This window comes from Lepeophtheirus salmonis, chromosome Z, assembly GCF_016086655.4.
Source record: "Lepeophtheirus salmonis chromosome Z, UVic_Lsal_1.4, whole genome shotgun sequence".
NCBI classification, from domain to species: Eukaryota; Metazoa; Arthropoda; class Copepoda; order Siphonostomatoida; family Caligidae; genus Lepeophtheirus; species Lepeophtheirus salmonis.
In genome coordinates this window covers 9,533,022-9,558,836 of record NC_092584.1, presented here as the reverse complement: position 1 = coordinate 9,558,836, position 25,815 = coordinate 9,533,022, and the positions used below count along the sequence as shown (strand labels likewise).

The window sequence follows — 25,815 nt, the reverse complement described above, 5'->3', positions numbered from 1 at the left end:
ATGAGGGTATTTCCTCATTATTTACATACTCTTTTTAGTTGAATAAATAATTATTCCATTTTCATCCATCGATCCAGAATCAAACAATAAAATTGATTCTCTAAAGTTTGTAACTCTAAGGTTGGCTGGAGTTTCCGATATTTTGAAAATCAACCCTTATAGAAAAAAGGTAGACATATTTACAAAAAAACTAAGTCCCCAAAATACAATGCTGCGGACGCCCCTGATAAGGCAAATCATTCAATTAATCCCACATTTGATGAAAAATTAAAAATATTATTTTGCCAAATTTTGATAGCCATAGAAATATGGTATTTTAAATGTATGTATTCTTCGAATATATAAGACTTCTTAATTAAGCTCCTTGATGCTCGGGGAAGTGGCGGCGGATAAGTTCAACTTCCCTCGGATCCCAGCAGTTCTCCTAAACAACCTGTGGACTAGGTATATTATATCATGTTAAAAGGGTTCGTTTGTGCTTAGAAATATGGCAGTGGGCAGGTTAAACTACCCTGGAGCCTAGCAATTCACCTGTAGAACCAGTGGACGGGAGACTATTTTGGGATATTAGAAGGGTACCTTGATGCTCAGAGAAGCAGTCCCAGGTAAATTAAACTTTCCACGGACGGGGCTTACCAGGTCAGCTACACAAACTGTGGGTCGGGGTGTATTATAGATTAGTAGAATTTTATCCTGGCATGTTTCTTCATCATTAAATAGTTTTATCGTCCGAATATAATATAAATTGCAACGTAATTGCACACGATGATATTGTCTGGTAATGAATCACACTCATATTGCTCTCATTGATATTGCTTCACGATGACATTACCCCAATATTTTTGTCCGCAACCTTTTTACAACAATTATTTTACATTGAACACTGCAAATTCATCTAAAAGAACAACTTACTAGATACAATAGGTTCAGTGATTGTGAATATTGTAGAACAATTGTTCCGAGGAATTTGATTGTAAATCAATAATAAATAGTGTTGGGTTCCTTTTTTGAATATTAGTCGAACTGGGGAAAAAACTTGACTTTTCTAGATTCGACAATTTCTTGAAAATTTATCAAACTCACTTGAAATATGCTTTGAAAAACTCGATTTTTCTAGAGTCGATAATGTCCGAGCAACAAACAAAACGACAGAGATTGTGCAATCTCCTCCGTACACAAGTCGATCACAAGATCAGTGGACGCTGTTCTCAACGGGAGAAATTATCACTTATTGGGTGAATCAAGGGATTAGGTCGAAGAAACCTTCAGGACCAAACATCCAGCTCAGGTAATGGTCCTCGGCGTCGTGGTGTCCGACTGCAGCAAGATAATAGCCTATTTCTTCAACAAAAAAAAACGAAAATGTCAACACGGACGTCTACTGCAAGATCCTCAGGTACCATGTCTTGCCATTGTTAAAGAGTACGTTCCCCATGGACAACTATGTATTAACTCAAGACGGCGCCTCGGCACACACGCCCAAGAAGTTGCAGAGTTTCTACATGGAGAACATGGCTGCCTCATGGCCAGTAGACTTCCTCAACCGATGTGCTCATGGAGGGCAAGGCGAGCAAGATTGATCACTCGAATGTCAATTTCCTGAAAGCCGTGATCAGGTAAGAGTGGAACAGCTTTTTCTCTGACTTAATCAAGGCCATATGTGCTTCTGCTCCTCCCGGTATTACAGCCATCATTCAGAATGCAGGGGACATATTGTATAAAAAGCGTAGGATATAGTTGAATTACAAACTTTTGCTTCAAAAGTTTGCCATAAAAATGGTACAAAATCAAAATATAGAGAAGTGAAAACAGCTTTTAAAGTTTTATAATTTTTGAGTCCTCTCCCTGTATACTAAATAAGTATATCATGCAGAGCGGGCAGTTGATGTGATCTTAGACCCCATTAGTGCACTCAAAACATTTTAACTTATCTATGTTACGTCATTTATGCTCATGTAGTAACTATAAATAGAGATGAAAATCGTGTATGGGCATGTTATGTAAAAAGAAACCCAAAATCAACATGGTAACCCTGACAATTTGATGTTTGCTTTGGAAAAGAGAGGCGTAGCTATCATGACGTTTAATTAAATCAGCTACAATCAGCTGTGAGTCGGAGAAGGAAATAGACAGTGTAATTGGTAAGAATGATTCCAAATTCGATCTTCAATTCCACTCTGTTACCAAATCCTCAAGGTTACGCTCCCTCTCTGATGTGCACACCTGAATATTTAATCGGGTTTTCAAAGGAAAGGAAGTTCACACCTCAAGACTTAAATAATAATGACAATTGCCGCCAAGGAAAATAAAATTTGTTCTTCAAACTGCCAGTTCCAATTTAAAAAAGTAAAAACGCCTTACATCAATAAGCATATAAGATTGGATATATGTAAGACTTCAAGCCTTTGTATGTTTGTTAGTTAGACGGATCCAACACTAATAATAACCCAGGGTAAATAAAAATTATCTACAAACATATGTATTGGGAATGAGACTTCAAAATCAATCACATGGGGGGTAATAATACATTGGTTCGTGGTTGGTCTTTTTTTTTTCTTCCAACATGTGGCAAAGGAAAGAAAAGGAATTAAAGGAGGGGATAAATTGCTTGCTCCTGGGTCATTTATATTAAATGAAGAAAAACAAAACACTTTTGAAGAACCATTTCATTTTTTTTAATGTCATTATTATTATTATTAGGATGTAGTAGGGAAAAGAAAAGAAGATGTTTGGTACTATGTTCCAACAAAGTGGGGGAACTGTCACTTGGGAATTCGGATGAGAGAGAGAGAGAAAGGTGGTGGTTGTTCATACCCTTAAGCTCCCTATGTATGTATATTTTGTTGTATTTTCTAAATTGATTAGGATAATAGTCCTTGTTTATGTTTGGAAGTAGGGGGGCAAAGGGAGGGAGATCCGTTTTTGCGGTTCCATGATTATTGAAAAATAGAGGATGCACTAATATTATTTCCATAATAAATGAATGTTTCTAATTTTTAGAGTGGTGGATTCGAGAGTGAGACTCATCTCCTTCTGATTGTAATGACTCTCAAAAACAAGATGGTAAACTAATCATTACAATATCCGTCATATGGAGAGTAAGGAGCCATGGATTTTGCAGTATCATTTAGGGTTCTAAGGGGCATGTGTAATTTGATATGTATCTACGAATGTTTCATGTCAAAAAATGTATCAACCTCTAATCAATATTATGAAGTACTGTAGTTTAGTTTTTATAAATTGTTAAGTTATTTAAATAATAAAATAAGTTTAAGACGTAAAATAACAACGTACAGCTGGGATATGATAAAAAAAAAATATTTTTTTTCACACAAATCCTAGGTTGTTAAATATAGCCCTCAAAAACAATTTTCACAAACGATTCCTAAAAATATTTTGATAACAGTAGAGCTAAAATAAGCACGTAGAGTTTATAATCATTTTCTAAAATGATTATAAAAAAAAGGTAATGAGCTCTAATTTTATCTCTTTCAAAAAGTTTTAATTCTAACAAATTTCAAAAAAGTTTTTTGTCTCTCCTAAAAAGGGTTATTATCAAAGTTATAAAAAAACCCACACGCCATTCCTCCCCCCCCAAAAAAAAAAAACCACGCTCCTAATTACGTCACATGATAGTATTTGCCCAACCTTCCCTTGCTAATGCATTCCAGTGCCGGTGGGATCTGTACTCCAAACTCTAAGTGTTAGAACTGATTTAAAAAAAGAAAAAATGAAGAGAAGTGACGTCATCAAGGACCGAACTTTATAAGGTTTATAACTGATATGCTAGAATTAACTGAGCCCCTGAGACACCACTCATTGAGGACTTCCATTATAAAAGCAGTGGCCAACATGTACAAGGAGTTCCTCACCTTCCTGAACCCAGTTCAGGGCCAGATTGGAGTCTGTGGTTGAAGCTTGAAGTGATTGGTCTGAGTGATTGTCTTCCTAATGGACCTTATTAAGAAGAGGACAGGATTTGTGAATTATGGAATAAATACTAGGAAATAAATAGTCATTTACATTACCCTTAAGGTTTCCGCATTTAAAATCCCCATCCCATGATGTGAACCCAAAATTGCGTATGTATATGAGGTATTTAATGTACGGTATACGTAGTCAAACGGGCTAGATACAGGGGAACTAGTACTAGCCAAATCGTTGTATGAATGTCAATCCTTGGGCTATGGTGAGCAACCGTATTTTCAATATTTTGAGGAAAGGTTGAGTGGGTATGTATATGAATACAGAAACTATAAATACGATCATCTACAATTATGTAAAACTTATTTAATATCTACATTTATTATATGAATAATTATGTAGTTATGAAGCAGAGAAGGGATTCATTACGTGGAAGTAGGACTACCAGATGCATAATATATACATTTATATTATAATTTGTCTTCTTTTCATCCCAGTCTAATCCAAAGTAAATAAGTTTGTTTTCTTATAATATGCCTATACATATAATAAATAAATAAATTAGAAACATGTGGAATAAATTACATTTTGTGATTATGATTATTCTGGCCCTGAGAGTAATCCACCCTAATTCTTCCAAGCTTTGCCTTTCCTAATGTGTATTATTACTATTATTAAATGTGGCTATGATTTAAATATAAGGATTTCGTGTGTGTACATTCGAAGGCGTTCGCAGGATTTTATGTATGTATATATATATATATATATAAATTTATTTTCATTTTTTTGGTGTGGGGGGGGGTTTTTGACTTATAAAAAAAAAAATTTACAATTTTTTGGAAATTAAATTTTTCCAATAAATAATTACCAAATTATTTTTTTTTCCAAAAAATTGAAATTTTTTTGAATTAATTTACTAAAATTAAATATAAAAATATTATCTTTTCCAGAGAAAAATTTCAGAGTTATTTAATAGTTAAATTCATGGCTATTTACAAATTTAAAAATTACATTTTCTTGAAAAAGAAAATCATGAGGGAAAAAAATTTCTATACTTAAATTTCATATATTCAATTTTTCGGAGAAAAATTTCAAAAATCCTTAGCTATTATCAAAAAAATAAACTTTTGGCGGAAATATATTTCAAAAAATCTAAAGCTATTTACAGACAATAAAATTTTTTTGGAACAAAAATTGAAAATTTAATTAAATTTCAAATATTAAGCTTTTTGAAATTTGTTTTCAAATATTACATTTTCTAGTAAGAATAAACAAATTCCTTAAAAGGGGGGTAATAGCTCCTCTATTCCTTAAAAAGGGGGCAACAGCTCCTCCAGCCCTCCCCCATGGAACACCTCTGACATTAAGAATAAACAAATTCCTTAATGTGGGAGGGGGTGGGTCGAGTCCTTCTATCCATCCTGCAAAAAGACTTTTTCGGCGTAGGACAGTCAAAAAGCTGACTTTGGCGAAATTACGGGCCCTTAAAGACATTTTGGCTCAAAATTGGCTATTTTTAGGTATTTTGTACCATCCAAAATATGATATACCCTTTAAAAACTCCCTTTGCAAATAGATAATTACTGGGTGGTACATTGAAATCGGAAAAATCTCTAAATCAATAAATCATAAAGGCTGAGTGATTGAAATTTATTGATATTTTGGTATATTAAAGCATAAACAATTAGTTACAAGACAAAAGAAACACAACCTCTCTAGCTTACGTACCATTTCCATTCCCTCACGTCCAAGCAGTTGGGTGTATCCAAGACCATTGTCTACTCTGTCGGCAAATACCAAACGTTGGAGAGGAAATAGGGCTCTGTTAAAAAGGCCAAACTAGAGCCAAAGGAGTGAAAGAGAGCAACCTAGGTCAATCCTGGCAAGTTTTGGGGTTTGATGCTAGAATATCTAGAGAGATATCAAAAAAGTGGGTGGAAAGAGTCTGGAGAGGCCACTTTTTACACCAGCAATCAAAGAAATCCATCACTTTCGTTGCAAGATTCCTTTGAATAAGTCTAGAGGACTACAACCGAAGCAGGTACCAGGACTCTCCCACTACCTGGAAGCCATCATTGCCGCTATAGACGGCTACATTAATTATTAAGATATCTCAGACACGCATTTAATTATAGTATTCATTTTGTTAAAATTACGTTCTTAATTCATAAATTATACCTTGTTGAAGTTTAAAATTCAAAATGTTTAGATTTTAAAGAAATTGAACACTCAAAAATTCAAAAATCAGGATTTTTGTAGAACTATTTATTATACCTATTGAATATATATTAACAAATTTCGTTCAAATAAATACATAAATAATAAATTATTCACTACGGAGGTTTTATAAAAAGAAGAATTGAAGATTACACTAGAAATCTAAACAAGATTCATACATCTATTGGATGATGAAGCTCAATCATGTACTCATAAATCAAGGCTCCAAGAACTCCACCCACATGAGGAAGGATCCAAGGGATCCAGAAAAAGTGTTTTCCAGCCACAAAGGGACCACTTCCATACCCAACAATGAACGTGAATAATCGTCTGTAAAAACATAAATGAGTAACTCCTTCCAAAAAAAATTAGGAATGTATCGGTATCAAAAAAAATGACGTCACGTTCGAATCGGACGGCAAAACCTGTTCCATAAAATATTACTTTCCTTAATGATGTCATCATTTATATCAGTCATTATCAATCAATCTTCACCAGTTTTTATAAGAATAAACATGCTATATTACATCTAAATTAAGAATAATGGTTAACTATTCGGTTGATTGAAAGGGTTGAAGGATGTTTCGCCCCAGGAATTTTCGCCCGCCCTAACTTTTTCCTTCATTTACGAGGATCGTTTGAAAAGTCCATGAGATGGCACAGCTGGCGCGTATGAAGGTTATGTTTAGTTAGTAGTATCTCATGGAAGAACAGGAACCAAATTTCAGGCAGATTCTGTTTGGCATTCGTTTTAATGGAAGAATCGGCCGGATAGATTATGATGACTGTCTTTTGGATTAGACTATCTGGAAAAAGGTAATAAAGATGCATATTATTCATCGTTATTGGACCTTTTGAAAAATAAACTGCGAGAAAAATGCTCACGATTGGGTCACAAAAAAATCGTTTTCCATCACGACAATGCAACAGCTCACATGTTAGCAGTTGTGGTTGCAAAATTAATTGAAATAGTGTTACAACTCAAGATTCACACAGCACTAGCAATCTGACGCACCTTCACTCATTCGTGATCCATCACCATATTATGAATTTTATGAATAATTTCTAGAGTATTAACCTAAACAGGGCGTCCAGAAAGTTGAACGTTACTTGTGCCCATATGGCCATTCCAAAAAATTTAAAACAACTTGTTAACTGTTCTAATCGAAGGTATAGTCTCCATAATTTGTTTCAAGCTTCTTTTTAGTCTCCTAAGACTTTCATAAAGTAATTTTTAATCAACATACATTTTTTTGAAAGTTACTCCACTTCCTCGATTCAAACGAATGCCAAACGGAAAGAAATACACTGCCCTGGCTGAAATTTGGAGTGTTTTTAACTATTTGACTTTGCACGGACTTTTCAAACAACCCTCGTATTATGGCAAAAATATATCTTCTCACTTATAGCTTAAGGTTTAAAATGGATCGTCCTATGCTTGAAGTGATTTGTAGTGTATTTTTGTAGTCATTAGTGGGCAAATTTCGCAAAGCAAATCTTCCAAGTCACCATTGAAAGATACTTAAATCTTTAATAGACTAATTAAATTTGTCAACTGACCTATATACTTTAATGTATTGTAAGTGTAAATGATGCCTTCCAGTGGGCACCCTATAATTTGGAACACTTCTTAAGGAGGGTACGTGGTACGGGAGGGATATTAAGTCCCATGTTAAGGACCGATACAATCCTAAAACAAAAAAGTATATATTGTATAATGATTACTTACGGAGCAAAGTCCCTAGCTGGATTGATAGCCGTTCCAGCGTTCACCCCAAAGCTTAGATGAATGGCAGTGAGTCCCAATCCAATTGATATAGGAACAAGACTTGATATGATTTTCATATTTTTATCATCTGTGACAGCAAGAATAATTATAATCAGTAATGCTGTGGCAAGGATTTGATCAAAGCAGAGACTCGCAACACTTGCATTAATGTCCGCACTCGGATATGAAGCAAAGATCCCTTGTGTTTTCTCCGTTTTGTTATAGCCCCCCTCTACAAATATAATCCCATCTCTATACACGCCGAATAAAGTCCCAGATGCCAGGAACGCTCCAATATATTGTGCTATCATGTAAATTGGGACAAGTTTCCATTTCATTTTTTTGATGGATGCCATGGCTAGAGTGACGGCAGGATTCAAATGTCCACCTGAGACGCCACCTGACACAAATATCCCAATGGTGAGGGCAAAACCATAGCCAAGAGCAATGGAAAGGAAGTTGGAGAAAATTAATGGAGATGATTTTCCTCCTACAACCGTCTGAGCAATGGCTCCATCTCCGAGATACACGAGTAGGAATGTACCTAATAATTCAGCAAGGAATACTCGTATAAGGCTCGGAACTCGTGGAACGTCGAATATCATAATGTTGTCAGATGATATTTTCTACTGAAAGTGAAAAATTAATTCAAATGAAAATTAGAATAAAAATGTTTTAAGAGCGTTCATTAATTGCACTAGTTTAGTGTGATTTACCCCATTTTACCTTAAGACATTTGTCTTAAAGCCATTTTGCAAAAAAATCCGGTAGATTTAAGCGCTTTTTAATACATGTCTTGTGTGAGATACTGCGTACTTTTTTATCATGAGATTGAGTGATAAGTTAGCTTAGTATTTCTTCGGACACAAAATAGCCTAAGAAAATATTACTGTCATAGTTGCAGTCAATATGCGGACCATTTACAATATCCAGCATGCCAAGAACATTAACAAATGGACGTCCAGAGCTCCAGAAAGTAGACTTCTGCTATAAAAAATTTTAACTAATTTTTATAGAACATGGCATTAATTTAAGTGGCCGACATTGAAGGCCTCACAAATGCAAACCCCGCCCAAATTTGGATGACTTGAAGTCCACCATTTCTAAGGTTTGGTCCATCTACTCTGAAGAAAAATGCCTATATCAGCATTAGGGACCCTATAGAGGCTATCATTACTTTATATGGAAGGAAGCCTCAGTGGTTTGCAAAGATATATGTATATATATATAAGTTTATTTTCCTGAATCAGTTGATAAAATTGTAAATTTTTAAACCAAACAGTTTTGTTTATACTGACGATAAAAATGTTCTTTCGCATCTCATTATAAATAAATAAGGTTTAAACGTTGGTATTGTTTGTTTTTTTTTTTTTTTTTGTGGAAATTGATGTTCCTTTTGAATTTGAAAATCAAAATATGTCATGTATACTAATATAAAACGCATTAAAATAATTTTTTTCTGTACGATTAACTTAAAAATTATCACTCAAATTTATATTTATCATGACTATCGAAATCTTACTATTTAATGAGCACGAACCAGGGACAAAAAATGCAATAAAATTTAGTATAATAAAATAAATAACAATAAACCAGTACAATGAAATCGAATGGAAAAAATGCTAAGCACTACTTCGTTAATAGTTATCATTTGAAATGATGGATTTTTGATATTGGAAAATTCTCATGGATTTACCAAAAAAAAAATTTATAATACGAGCACGAACATAATTCCATCATTACTCAAAAAGAAAACAATCATTTAGTGCTTTTATAGTAATGTACAAAAATTTAAAGGAAACATCCATTTCTACCAAAAACCATTAGAAACTTACTAAAATTGTTTTTGGAGAATTTTCCTATAGCAAAATAGTTGTTAGCAAAATGTTCTGATGCAAAATACTTTAAAGTGAAAGTACCGGGACCCCTAATTTATACAGTAACACATTATGAACTAAATTTGTCCTCGTATAAGGTTTAATATTGGATATTAAAGTTACTCGAACTTTTTAAAAACTTGACTTTACTAAAAAAAATTCTAAGAATTATTTCGGGAGAGATATATTTTTTTTTTTTTACATTAACTGGAATTATAATATTAAAAAAATCGAAACATTCTAATAATACAAAACACTGACAATTTAAATATTTATTTTTTTGGAAAAAAATTTCAAATAACTGCATTTATTCACAAAAAATCCTATTATAAATTTTTTTGGAAAAAAATTTCAAAGATCCACGGCTTTTCAATAAATTCAAATGTTAAATTTTATAGTAAAAAAAAAAAAATCTGAGTAGTCGGAGCAGTCTAATAGTACACGTTGCACAAAAATAAACTTACCAGTACATAGTACATTGCTAGTGAGAAAGCCACTCTATGAAGCTTAAGATGTTAGAATGGTTTCGAAATTGAATAAATATATTTTTTTAAATTTTGGGTGGGTCTTTGGAATTTTTCTGAAAAAAATCATTGTTACCCTCAAAAAATTTTAAATATTGCATTTTTTGAAGAAAAAAAAACTTCAAAAATCCCCAGTTATTCACAAAAAAATTCAATTACAAATTGTTTTTCATACAAAATTCAATTATTGATAATTTTACTTACAAAATTTAATTTTTGGAAAAAAATTTCAAAGATCAGTTATTCACAAAGACAAATTTTTGTAGAAAAAGTTCAATTATACAATTGTTTTCATAAAAATTTCAAACATTGAAGACTTTTCTTACAAAATTTAATTTTTTGGAAAAAAATTTCAAAGATCCACAGCATATAAAAAAAATTCTAATATTAAATATGATAGTAAAAAACAAAAATTCCTTAAACTCTAAAATTTCAAGTGCTCGTAACAGCCTAATAGTACACGTTGCACAAAAATAAACCTATTACTACATAGGTTGGCTATGAGAAAGCCACTCTATGAAGCTTAACATCTTATAATGGTCTCGAAATATAATATATATATATATATTCTTGTTTTAATAAGAACTAATTTTTTAAAGATAAGCTATGGAGTTTTTGATTTTTTTTTTTTGAAAAAAATAAGGGTTACCCTCAAAAAGTTTTAAATATTACTTATTTTTGGATTTCATTTTTTTTTTTCAAATCTGCAGTTATTCACAAAAATTAATTTTTTTGGTAAAAATTAAAATATAAAATTTTAAAAGTTAGATTTTTCCCAAAAAAATTAAATAATTAAATTTTAAAGTAATAAGCCAAAATTCCTGAAATTCTTAAAATTCTGAGTTGATGGGACAGCTTAATAGTACAACTTGCAAAAAAATCAATATATTACTACATAGTGTTGCCTGTGAGAAAGCCACTCTATGAAGCTATTTATATTATAATGGCCTCAAAATAAAAAGAAGTGAAAATTTGTACAAATCGGTCTAAAAAAAATTGGCATTATTTAAAAACTATTTAGATGGGCACGGCAATCACAATGATTCTGTCAACATGACCTTGCTGGCGGAGCCCAGCTTGTTATTTCTAAACAAAATTTCAAGTCTTAAACTTCAAATATAAAATTTTCAAAAATCCACAGTTTATCAAGGAGAAAATTTAATTCGCTGTAAAAAAAAATTATAAATTGAATGTGATTTCAAATATCAAATTTTAAGAAAAATATCAAAAATCAACAGCTATCGACAAAAACATACATTTTTTGGAAGAAAATTTCAAAAATCTATAGTTGTTTGGATAAAGTGAGTTTTTTTGTTTTGAAAAAATGTCTAAAATTAAATTTCAAATATAATATTTTTTGATATAAATTTGTTCGGAGGAAATATTTAAAAAATGTATAGCTATTAACAAAAAGTTAAATTATTCTGAAAAAAATTTCAAAAATCCATAGCTATTTTGAAAAAAATCTGGAACTGTTCAGAAAAACAAAAATTTTGAAAAAAAAACTTTAATATTAAATTATCAATATAATTTTTTTTTTTAAATAATCTAATTATTACATTTTATAGTAAAAATAAGAAATTCTCTCCAGCCCCCTGTGGACGCCCCAAGAATTTAGGGAACCAAATTAGCGCCAGACAGTTTTTTGATGAGGTTGCGTGTATTATATCCAAATAAATGTATAATTATAAGTTGCAACCGCTGTACCTTCAGTGTTCACTTTGAAAAAGAACAATTCAATAAATTATAAAAGATTTTTTTTTTTTAAAGAAACAGTAACATAATTTCACTGAACCTCGATTATGCAAAATTTTCAAATGAATCTTACACAAGGCATTATCAACATAAATAAATAATTGCATATAATATAATTAAGTGTTTTAAGAGGCAAACAGAAAAGTATTGGTGATAAAACGTCGATTCTACGAATAAAAAGCTTTTTGATTTATGTTATAAGGGACATACAGAAAAGTATTGGTGATAAAACGTAGATTCTAAGAATAAGAAGCCATTTATTAATTTTGGAGTGATTAATATGCTACTACACAAAACAAGGGTTAAAGGAAGAGTTGATATTCCATTATACAGACGAAATAACCCAGACGAAAATTGGTACTTCTACTAACCTGAACTCAATTCCATATAAAACTTAAAAATACGAAATCTTTTACATGAATACAACAATTATAACAGCATCTACAGGGTTATATATATATATACTTTTTTTTTTTTTTTTTTTTGGGGGGCTTAATTTTTGATTTTTTTTGAAAGTTTTTAAAAATTTCAATAAAATCGTTAAAAATTAATTATTGGGTAAAAAAAAATTAAATTTTTAATACCAATTTTATTTTTTTTTAATTAAAAATCTACAGTTATTCACAAAAAAATATGTTTTTCAAAAAAAAAATCCAAAAATCACAGCTTTACACTATAAATTATATTTTTGTAAAAATTTCAAATATTAAATTATTAGAAAAACAATTAAAAAATTAAATTTTTGACTATATATTTTTTTAAATTAAAAATCTACAGCTATTCACAAAAATTAAAGCTTTTGGTAAAAAATTCCAAAAACCACAGCTTTACAGAATAAATTATATTTTTTGAAAAAATTTCAAATATTAAATTTTTGAAAAAAATTACAAAAATTTACAGTTCTTCAATGATTTTTTTTTTTTTTTAATTCAAAAATCCACAATTTTTCACGAAAAATTAAATTTTTTAGGAAAAAATTTCAAAATCCACAGCTTTTTACAAACAAAATTAAAAAGTGAATAGCTTTTTCACAAAAAATGAAATGTTTATATACAAAATTTCAAATATTATATCCTAAATTTGAATTTTTTGAAAGAAAAAATCAAATATGATATTTTCTAGTTAACACGAAAATTCCATTGTGTGAGGGCTACAACCCCCGCCGACGCCCCTGACTTATAAGTTATATTATTTACTTTACCTGATTTTAATAGATACTTCAACGTCTATGTGTAAGTAATTAAGTAAGTTAAGATAATATTTGGACAATTTACTCGGGTTATAAATCTCTTTTCAAACAAATGATAACTATTATTTTCAATTGAAAAAGATACATGATAAAAATAAATATTGATAACAAAATTTATTAGAGCCACTCAAGAGGGGGTTCACATTAGTGATGGGACGATTAATCAGAATCGGAGAATCGAGTGAATTCAACTATTTATAACTTTTCTAAGTTATACAAAAAAGTGATAATAATAATTAAGGAATTTTGGCTGATTGGTAGAAAATTAAAAAAAATACTTTTTCTTCCAAAAAATTTAATATTTCAAATATAATTTTTTTTTCCAAAAAATATAATTCCCATCAAATACATATGTATTTTTGAAATATTTTTTCCAAACAATTTAATTACTAGCAAATAAATATGTATTTTTAATATTTTTCTCCTAATAATTTTATATTTGAATTTTTTTTTTTTATATATGTTATATTAAAAATTTAACTTTTGAAAACTATTTTTTGTATATAACTGTGTATTTGGGAAAAAATTTCTGAATAGTTGTAGATTTTAGAATTTTTTTTGAGAATCGCAAAGGGTTTTTTAATTTTTTTCGAAACTATATAATTTTTTTGTAATAATTGTGGATTTTTGAAAAAATTGAAATACCACATTGTATATTTGAATTTTATTTTCCAAAAAAATTTAGTATAAGAACTTTTTTTCGAAAAAAAAAAAAAATCCAAATACTAGGGCCGCCCCAAAAAAATAATGCTTTGGGCCCCTCTGATTACTAAATATTATTTTTCAACTATTGTTTAAAATATTAAATAATCGGAATCGGCATCAGAATTTTTTTTTTTTAATCATCCCATCACTAATTCACATGTTTTTCATTGGTGTACTGTAACTTTATATAAAACATATTTGTTTAAGGTCATTTAAAACATTTTCGTATAAGGAGAATTTGTATAACAACAATTTCGACAAAACCATTTCATATAAATTTATGAGAAACAGGGCATAGACAATAGGAATTTTCATTTTTTACCACGAATGTTGGCGGTGTTTTCGGATACTGCCGAAACTTAAGTAACAACTAAGACCCCATCAAACCCCCCTCAAGGGTACCCCGAAAGTTGGGGATGTTTTCGTGTACTGTGGGCTTCCAAAATGGGATGCAGCCCACCGTCGATACTTGAAGAAAGTACTCATAGTTCCCCTCCCCAATGTACCCTAAATGTTATCGATGTTTTCGGTTACCACCGAGTCCCGAATCAGGATGCAATGATTTTAAGTATCGGTAGTTTGTTGCATTCTGTATTGGGACCAAGCGGTAGGCTAAAACACTCCTAACATTTGGGTACAATTGGGGATTGTGGGAGCTCTAAGTAGTTACTCATGTATCGACTGTGGGTGAATCCCTTTTTGGGATCCGGCGGTACCCGAAAACATCCCCAACATACGGATTACAATACATGTTTTAATATTAATGCTATAGCACATTATATTTCTACTTAATTATATACTTGACTAATTCATTTAAAGAAAAACTCCCGGAATGACTTAAGAAGGAATCAATTAACTGTGAGCGGACTTATGGCCGAACAACATTTTGGACATTGAACATAGTAGTATGTGGCTCGAATCTTTAACGTTGTAGAGCTTTAAATAATATGATTCTTTGACAATCAATGAATAGCTTTCCCATAGTCCATCATGTCGAATAATAGTTAATTGATAACGGAGAAAGGATTAGCACTTTTTTCATTTGAATCCCTTTCGTGTTTATTTATGATTTATTGTTTGTTGGGGGAAATGTCTGTTTGTGAAAATGTCATTCGACAAAAAAGTTTTCTCCCAAAAGTCGCCTCACGGTAAATTGATCCCTTTTGAAGTCATGGATGATCTTAATTTCTGTTAATTATATAATTAGTTATCTAAAAAGATCATAGGGAAAAGAGTAGAAATGCCATTCAGCTCTTAAAGTAGGTAATTAAACTTTCTCATTTCCTTTGTTACTTCCCGCCCAAAAAGTTGAAGGGAGGTTTTGCGTGTCCCTCTTTTTGTTTGTTTATTAGTTTTTTTTCTTTGTTTGTCACCAGGATTACGCCAAAATTTACGGATCCAAAATTGGTACAAAGATTACATATGTTTCCAGTAAGAGGCAATTAAATTTTAAGAGTTCAAGCAGCACAAATCGTAAAATCAAAAGTGCAAAATCAACTTTGAAAGAAATTAAGATACAACCTTCAATTTGATTTTGGGGAAGGTTTAGCACTCTACCGAGTGTCATTCTAGTTGCTGTTAAAAATATATCAATATTGAATTTACTTGGGGAAAACTTGACCAGCTTTGAGACTAAATTAAAATGGTCAACAATTATAGATTCTGTATAAAATAAAGAAATAACTAAGTTATATATTATCTTTTAGCTATACCATGTACCTTTTTAACAATAATATAGCCAGTATTTCTAGTTAACTCATCCGGCCAAGTTCTTCATAATCAACAATATGAACGATGCGAGAAAAAGTCGTTTGTTTTGTTTGATTAGAAAAAATGCAATCTGACTTGATATGATATACTTTGAACATTATCTCAATAAGTGATTAATTGTTATAGAATTCTGAAGAGTGGATGAAAGAACAATAGACCGCTGAGGTAAATCCTTATCTTTATTTTTTCATACTTTCATGCCACTGTCTCTTTTGAATGCTTATAAAAATCATATTCTTTTAATTGGCCACGCTTTATCTTTTCCATGTGATGATTCTCATTTGAGTCTAAGTACCCTTGAATAAAAATTAATTATATGCAGTGTGCGATGTAAAATCGCAGACTTTTTGATAAGGAACAAAAAGGTTAAACTTCCTTAATATATATTTCTATTTTACAGAATGATTTCCTGTGGTTGCTATTATGCCCTCCAACCTGGGGTTAAAGGTACCTTACCACTTCTTGATGAATGCCTCGGACATGGCCGCCCACTGCTGATTGACAAAGGGCTTTGAGGTTATCCAAATTTCCATGAGGGGAAGTGCAGACTCTTTTTTCAACTACCTTCCAAATTTCATAGTCGAAGGGGGAAGACTCGGGGAAGAGGGAGGCCAACTTTAACCAAGTAAACAATTTTTGGCCTCTCCTGATCCCTTGGGCTGTAGTGGAAAGCCGTTGTCGTTGCTGTGGTACATAAGAGGTCCTCCCCTAATCCTTTACATACCTCCTCATAGTCGAATCCCTGATAATGAAATCTTTGGGATGCTACCTCCAGGGGCGTCGGAAGGGGGTGGCCAGAGGGGCTTATCCCCCCCCAAAAAAAAAAATTAAGGATGTTTGCTCTTTTACAAGAAAAATTAATATTTAATTTTTTTTTTTCAATTTGATAATATAAATTTAATTTAATTTTCCAAATTTTTTTCCAAAAAATTAAAATTTTTGTGAATATCTAATTTTATATTTGACATTTAATTATGAAAAATTTTTACTAAAAATTAAACTTTTTGTTATAAACTGTAGATTTTTGGAATTTTTTGTAAAATAAACTGTAGATTTTTGAATTTTTTGTAAAAGGTTTTTTGTAAATAGGTATAAATTTTTGAAGTTTTTTTCCAAAAAATTAAATATTTACAATTTAATTTTTAAAACTTTTTTCAAAATTTTATTTTTTTGTGAATAGTTTTGGGTTTTCGAAAAAAAATTCCAAAAAATATAATTTTTTGTGAATAACTGAGGATTATTTTTTTTTTAAATTAATATTTAAAATTGAAATTTTTAAATTTTTTTCGGAAAAATTTTAATTTGTGCATTTAAAAAAAAAAAAATCCAAAAACCTAGCACAGAAAACCAGACTATATCATTTTTTTTGCTTTGGAACGATCTAAACCCAACTTTTCCTCTGGACCGATCTAGACCGAATTTATCCTTCGGACAAATCAAGGCCGAATTTTCTATGAGGCCCATACAGACTGAGCATTTTTGCTTGACCGAATTAGTTCGTTCCAACAATAAATATGTGGATCTTAGACAAGTCTAGGATGTCCAGACGGAGATCCAACACTAGTATTTAGGCAGGTCACGAAGTTACAAGAAAAACAGATTTTGTCTACAAAATTCCAATAATAAATTAATATTCTGCATATTTATACATAAATATTAATATCCTTTAATACAATTATTGAATGTCTGTTTTATTTGTGGTGTGCTATGTGCCAGCCTTTATCGTTCAAATTGATTTGATGCAGCAGAAAATGTGAATTTTTCAACTTGTCGTTAACAAACGCCCGGGGTGATGACGTTTTTCTCTACGACTAAAATTTAAATATCCTTCATGCAGATTTAAGAATAAGGTTTGGTGAAGTTTTGATGATGGAGACAGGAGCGTCCGCAGGCGATTATATTTTGGAGGAGTAAGTTTATGGATTTTTTTTTGTAAAAATGTCAAAATCCACACAGCTGTTCATGAAAAAATATTTTAAACATCAAATTTTTTTCAAATTTTTTTTTAGTATCCACAGTTATTCACAAAAAATTTTAAACATTATATATTTTGGAAAAAAAAATTCAAATATTATTATGCTGCCCCTCCAGCCTACCCCCTGTGGATGCCCCTGGGAGATGCCACAATGGATCATCCCTTAGATTAAATTGAAGAAACAGTTGTCATGTTACAAGAAGAACTGATCAGATTACCCTGTACCTAAGAACTTATATAAGTTTTAGTTCAGAAAGGATATAAGTATTCCTGGCTTCAAAAAGAAATTATCATCATGTGTTCTACTTTAAGACATGTTGCCAAAAAGTTTCTGATAGCATCTTCATTTGTAAGGGTAAGGGGATTTAGACCTGTTGTAAATTTTCTTAGAAACAAACAAAATGGATTAAATCATTGAATATTCAATTATTTGAAGTTAAATGATAACAAAATGCCATCAGAGCATCAAATTCCTGCTTCTCAAATGAGTATATAACTTTTTTCTTGCAATTTCATATAGATAATCTTCCTATTTTTTTAAAATCATATTTGGAATTTGTGTTTTTTCAATTTAATTTTTGATATACTCTTTTTAATTACAATTACACATCATTATTACTAAGGAGAGAACCTTCAGGGAAACTAATATTCGGATAAGTTTCATCAAAATATGAACTGTCGAGGTTGTAGGTTCCCTTTTCATTACAAAAGTAGCCACGCTTGTTAAAAAAAAAAAAAAAAGATGTATTTTTTTTTAGTCAAAATCGGTTCCAAAACTTTTAAAAGCTGCTTAATCATCTTTAACAGGTATATTTGTTGATTTTGAGAGTTCTTTGAGGGCTTTTTGTTTGAGAAAACCGATATTTTATATCCAACCTACAATTTTTCAATTTTTTATTTATTTATTTGCTTTAACTTAATCCATTCTAGAAAGATTATATACATTAAATTTATTAATAAACATTTTAGTTTTTAATTAGGGCACGTGGAAAAAAAAAGTAATCCCACAAAACAGTTCTTATATTTGAAACATATAATGATCAATAAAATTGCTCATGACTACAAATTCACGGCTTTTAAATTGAATAGAAAATAAATTGTGCATATATGACATTGATTCATTTTTAAGCTTTCTAAAATTGCGAGGAACTTTCATCTGAACAAGAGCCATAATATTTGATTATATATCTCTGGCATGGCTCCATGAAGTTAAACTAATATAAGGAAACTTGATAAAAGAATGAATATCTTGCTAAAGCCGCAATCATTATAATTCTAAGATTTTCTATCCTAATAGCCTCTACATTACTTAATTTTTCTGCAATCTAGCATTTGCAGCTGAAATATCATGTTCAAATACTCGATCTTTAGCATTATGGCTTTTCGAAGGGAGTTTAATTAACACTAAAGGGATGACAAATTTCTGATGTAGTCTTTGAAACATCCATTAGTAAAAACTCTCTTTTGAGAGCCGGGTAACTCGCCGCAAAAGCGTGAATTATCGAACTAAACAATTTAAAAATGCAGCCTGATAAATTTTGAAATTGGGAGGTAAATTCTGTTTATCATTACACATGGTAAATCTAGTAAATAAATGACAATAAATAATGACATATTCTTGTCACTTCTGTTTGAGGCGAATAATTTATTAGCAAGGGATGCAGTACAGGTGGCAAATGATTTAATTCTGTTTTTTTTAAAGTGAAAAGATAAATTTTCCGTAAGTTAACACCGAGCTATCGTGAATATCCTGAATTGTAATAATATTTCTAGATAAAGCCTCCGATTCTTGCCTTTGTGGGTGTATTAAAGAAAAACTTTTTGTCATCATTCCGATTCAGAATGTCAATTGTTGAGGAGGATGTGAGATTCGGAGTACCTTTAATTTAGGAAATCGAGTTTTTATGTCAAACTATCCACAAAAAGTTTGAGCTACAATAAGTCGATAACAACAACTCAAAGTTTGTTAAATGTTTATCAAATCAAAAGTGTGGTACTCTAATATAATCGAATGATTTACAGCTTTAATAAAAAATATTTAGACATGTTGCCTTTGTATTTTCTTTATTAGATTAGTTACTTTTGCAAAAAAGTAAATTTTTTTAATGAAATAGAATTAAATCAAATGGGATTTTTAAAAAAGTAAGCGACAGAGTGCAAAACCTTCGTCTAAAATCAAATTGAGCGATGCATCTCAATTTATTCCAAAGTTATGTTTGTTTTGCGTTTTGTGTTACCTTGGTCCCTAAAAATTAAATGGTCTCTTACTCTGACCATATACATTCTGTCAAAAAGTACTATAAATTGTTAATTTAAATTACCCGCGCTGAAGGGATAAAAAAAATCTAAGTCGGCAGTAATATTTTTCATTACGATGCAAAGTTTGATCGCGATCTGTAGACTAATTTTCTTACAACAGCTGGATAAGTCAGTCTACTCACTAGTGTTTTTTTTTGTTTTTTTTACAATGAACACGATTATTGAACAAAGAGTTTGCCTTAAATTTTGTGTTGATTACGAAATTTACTGTTGTGACGAGTTGAAAAATTTAGAAAAAGCTTTTGGTAAATCAGTTTGATCAAAACCCCGTGTATATGAGTGGTACAAAGTGTTAAAAGAGGGACGTGAGATCGTCAAAGACATGCCGCGCTCTGGACAAACTTCGTCCCCTACTACAAACCGAACATCAACGCAGTTATGGAAATTGTGTTGAAAAATTGTCAGACTAGTTTAAGGGAGTTATCACATTGAGAAAATCCGTTTAAAACGATCAAAATTAAGGAAGAGCAACTCATGGATTTTACACAATGATAACAAACCATCGCACAGCGCCACGATTGTGAGCGAATTCAAAGCCAAACACCCAATAAGTACCATCGATTAACCACCATATTCACCTGATTTAGCTCTGTGTGACTTTTTTTGGTCCCCAAACTTAAATTGCTACTCCGTTGAGCCGTTTTGAGTCTATTGGATCCATAAAACAAAATTCTTAAATGGAGATATAGGCCATGCAAAAAGTTTTTATAAAAATGTTTCGTGGAATTGAAAAAACGTTGGCATATGTGTATTGCATCCAATTGAGATTACTTTGAAGACGACAAAATAAATTTTAATGATTAAATGTGAAAGATGTGTTTTTATTTAATGTATAATCTTCGTACCAAGTTTGATAAAAATCGATTTGTAACATTTGGCGTAATTCAGGTGAATAACCAACAAAAAGAGGCAAAATCTTCGTTGGTGGAGGTAACTATGAAGACGCAAGTATAGTGACCACCAATTTGATTTGATCCCTTTATACAACATCATAGTTTTCGAAGTAACGAAAAATTAAAGAAATAGCGAGTGTTTTATTTTAAAACTTAAACTCATTTTTGAAAAAATATAATCATTTGTCATTTTTATTCATTTTCAAAACATTTTTTTATTCTTTTATCTCCATTCTTGGAAATGCAGCAATGGATTTCAACTTTGTTTTCTTTTTAGTTCAATCTATAACTGTTCTTTAAATTATATTGAATCAAACAATTTTTTTCCCGAATTTAAAAACATTTATTCTAGTTGGTAGATTAATTTATTCACTATTTTAGAATAAATCTAAATATTTATAATTCAATTTTAGGCTATTATTTATGATTAAATTAATTATTTTTTTAGTGTATGGTAAATTTAGAATTTGTTCCGAAAACTGTCCGGGTCACTTTTTTTAAATAGCCCTCTGTTACTGAACATCTTTCCTTTTTTTTTTTTACGTAATAAATAAACTTGAGTTAAACGTTCACCCAAATATTAAATTAAGTGAATTAGATTTGGCCATCAACAGGATGTAGTCATCGTATAATTTCATTTAAGATAAAAACTGCTATGCAGTATTAATTACTTTTTATTTATTTATTTGTTTGGTTTGGACGAGTGCCTAAAAAAAAGAGGACAATATTGTCGACTCATGATAAAATGTAATAAAAAATTATGATAGAGTATAATAAAACAATATGATTAAATCTAATCAAATAATATGGTAAAATGCAATGATATAATGTGGTCTGGAATTAAAGTAGAATTGGATTATTTTTTAAAAGTCTCTTAAAACTGTAAAGTGAAGATGTTCTTCTCACCTCTTTGGGGAGACTGCTCCATATCCGTATAGTTCGATTAAAAAGACCATGTCGAAGGTAATTAGTATTTACCGAAAGCTGAACTAAGTAAAAATTGGTAGACGACCTAGGGTTTTTTTTTAAAGAACATTTGCTACTAAAAATGTATTAATTAACTTTGATATGATTGAGTTGGATATTATATTTATAGCAATGCGGATGCCTTAAATTGAAAAAAAAGGAAATAGACAAAAAACTTTTATTCTGAAAGATGTTTTCATCATTGAACTCTTTTTTGAACAGATTAAAAGCAATTTTATCATACAAAATTCCCAGTTAATTAATCAAGGGTTAAAGTAATGAAATTGTCCAAATATGAAGAGTAACTAATTTAAAATATTCATGAATTTAAAACTGAAGTTTTGTTCAAATGGAATAATTAATCGATTTTATGCGATTTATTTATGGATTTCTACTTTAAAAAAATTGACAATATAATATGTTTGTCATTCGTAACAGTTATTAAATGCTTCTTCTACTCAAATATTGCAAATCCAAAAAGATTTCTAAAATATTATCCCCTAAAAATTCATGATCTTCCTATGAAAATGTAAAATGGTAGAACGTTCTTCAACCCACCTTCTTTTTATATCATTCCATTTAAGTGATGTATGTGCACTAATTAAAGTGCACCCCGTGATTGTTTTTCATGCATAGAAACTTTGTTTGAATATATTGTATTATAATTTTCCTCGACTAAATACGAGGGTTATTTATAAAGGCCATGCAAAGTTTGAATGATAGCACTACTGACGCGCATCGAGGTTATGTTTAGTTAGTAGAATCTCTTGAGAAAAAAAACACACCAACTTTCAACCTGATCGGTCTATTTCCTGCTGTTTGGTATTCGTTATAATCGAGGAAGTGGAGAAATTTTCGAAAAATGTATTTTGATTAAACATTACTTTATGAAAGTTAAAGGGCCTCAGGATACTAAATTAAAGCTTGATAAACATTATGGGGACTCTACACCTTCAACTGGAACAGTTTGCAAGTAGTTTCAAAATTTTCGGAGTGGCCATATGGGCACAAGCTCTGATATGGTGATGGAGGACGAAAGAGTGAAGATGGGTGAGATTGGTAGTGCTGTGGGCATCTCGATTTGGAAACCTATTTCAATTAATTTTGTGACCACAACTACTAACGTGTAAGCTGGTGCATTTTCCTGATGGAAAAGTACACATTTGTGGGCAAATCGTGGGCGTTTGTCTTGCAGCTCGGTTTTTGAACGCTTCGATAACGAGGATTAATATGCACTTGCAATAGTTTTGCAGAGAGTGGATGAGGAATAGTCCTTGCAAATCCAAAAGACAGTCCCTCGAATCTTTCCGGCCGATTTTTTGTTTCAAACGAATGGCAAACAGACCGATCCGTCGGAAATTTGGTGTGTGTTCTTCCAAAAGATGTGACTAATTAAACATAACCTCGACATGCACCAGTAGTACCATCTCTCGTTTGTGCGGACTTTTCAGACACCCTCGTAGAAAATTCCACAATGTTTTATGCTATGTTGTGAGTGTTGAGTAGTTTAGAACAACCCTGTACAATTTATCCAATTTGGAAGAAAAAAGAAATGCCTTGGAGCACCCCACCACCCTCTCTTGATCTCTCCTCCTTGAAAACGAAAATGAACAAACCACTTTTAATCTACTTTTATAATTCATAAATCCTCTTAATGACATAAGAGCTTGTCCATATTATAACGCGGTCTATCCTGTTTGATGTTTTCTTTAACTAGGTATAGACTCAATATACCACCTAATGAGTTGATTTTTTTTTTTGTTTTTTTTTTGTTCTAAATGAAAACAATTACCTTTTTATTTAAAAATATCAGGCAACTTATGCAGGTAAAATAGAAATAAAAATAAAATGATTAGACGTGCACACGTTAGGTGTCGTAATTGATTTCTTTTTAAGGCTCTACCTACATATATATTACAGGTAATTCATACAAACATACTCACATAGTTCTGTACAACCACTTTGACTAAATCATTTAAAGATAATATCGTTTATTTATTCGTTAGATACTGATTGAAATTTAATACTCTAGCAGATTTAATTTCAAATATTTTTATTTGGGGGCTGGAGGGGATGTAAAAAAACGAATTTTTGCAAAAACAAAATTATTTTTCACAAAAAAATCATTGTTTTTTGATTATTTTTTTTTAAATCCACCCCCTCCCCCAATATAATCCTGCAGACGCCCTTGATGTCGGTCCTTATTTAGGACTGAGGACAGCAGTACAGTCCAATCCCACTTGACGGTCCTTATTTAGAACTGTGGACCGCGGTCCTGTCCAATCCCACTTGACATTTCTTAAAGAAGGTAATATCAATCACTTGTGAAGACATTGAGATTTTTTTTTTTCTTTTTGTTAATTATTCAATTACTGGAGGTCTAACATCGAAAGGTGTCAACCACCGCGGATTTTGCTTAACTCGAGGTTTGGAATTAATCAGACTCCCTATCCCGGAGTTAGTTCACCTTATTCATCCTTTCATCATTCGCCTGTTCACCCTTACTTCTTTATAATTTAATTCTGCCTTACCTCAACATGATAAATTAATCCCTCACACTTCGTGAATTCGCTTGAAGAAAGTTGGATTTGTTCCTTTACATTCCATTAATGCAGACTTTTTGGTTCATAGTATGTAGGTATCCTTAACTACATTACATTTCTTTCCTAAACATTTTAACTACTAGTGTTGAGACTCGGTACACCACCATTTTTTTTTTTTTTTTTTTCGGTTCGGTCATAAGTTATTTTTTCTAAAACGATTTAGACCGATTTTTCGGTTCAGACCGTGGACCTATTTTTTTTCACTCTCACTCCATGGACCGATTTTTTCCCGTCTCAGTTTATGGAACGATTTTTTCGGTCCCATATATTATGAGAAACCATTTTTTTTCTAGATCAAATGTCATTTTTTTTTTTTTTTACAAAAAAAAACAACTCAAAAGTACACAATAAGTTCTAGAGCAAATACTGTATACATATAAGAGACAACGGGATCAAAATAAATCCGAGCTATCGCTGTTTAAACTTTGTATAACGTCATTGTACTTTAAAAAAACATATGATGTCCTGTTATAAACAATTTATCTGTACAATCGGTCCAGACCAATTGTTTTGGGACCAAACTATAGCAAATTTTTTGTTTGAACCGATTTAGACCGAACTTTTCCTTGGGATCGATCTAGACTGAATTTTTGTATGAATGCAGACCGAACTTTTTTTTTGGACCGAACTAATTCGGTCCCACAAAAAAAATAAAGCGGTTTTTGGACAGTTTTATGATTTCCAGCCCGAACCCCAACACTAGTAACGTCTGTGATACTTGTTATTGGCCAGCCTGAAATTAAATATTCAAATACTCACGTGATTTGATACAATAACCAGCAGCTTTCCACTCATGAAAACAACAATGAACCAAAAATCCTGGACATGGCTTCACAAAATGTTGTGTAGGAAACAATTTCCGCGTATTTTATTCCCTGGTTTTCCAGCAAAATTCTTACTCGAGACATTAAAGACTAAGCATTTACTACCCAAGAGTGTTCAACAGTACTCTCATCAATTAATCAACGCAGACTGGGTATTTGACTATTCTCATAGTAGCCGAGTTTAACTACTCTATTCAATAATTTATGCTATAATATGCTTCAATTAATCTAATCATTCTCATTTTATCAATACCTCTGTTATTTATAATTTATTATTTATGTTCATATTTTTCTGGTATTCCTATCTTTTACCATTAAAAGGAAATATACGGATGGTGCTAGTCTAGTAAAAAGGCCACTAGGATGCCTCTTGGCGTTCCAAGGGCATTGAGCAAAAGACAACGCCTTGTCTGACGAGTTTTCTCGGAACCAGTGTTCACAGACAC

At 31.2% G+C, this 25,815-nt stretch overlaps 1 protein-coding gene across 2 annotated transcripts; it reads right to left on the bottom strand.

Moving 5' to 3' along the window:
- Positions 1–6,168: 6,168 nt before the first annotated feature.
- LOC121130390 (aquaporin-9) lies at positions 6,169–13,375 on the bottom strand. Of its 2 annotated transcripts, none has more exons than XM_040726145.2 (3): positions 13,267–13,375; positions 7,871–8,538; positions 6,169–6,471 (listed from the first exon to the last, which is right to left on the bottom strand). In XM_040726145.2, exons 2-3 carry the CDS (start codon positions 8,512–8,514, stop codon positions 6,315–6,317), a joined length of 801 nt encoding a protein of 266 aa, XP_040582079.1. In that variant the 5' UTR covers positions 8,515–8,538; positions 13,267–13,375; the 3' UTR covers positions 6,169–6,314. The 2 variants fall into 2 exon arrangements, with proteins under 2 accessions (XP_040582079.1, XP_040582080.1); XM_040726146.2 differs by having other exon boundaries at positions 7,871–8,535; positions 13,267–13,374.
- Between the last annotated feature and the right edge of the window lie 12,440 nt (positions 13,376–25,815).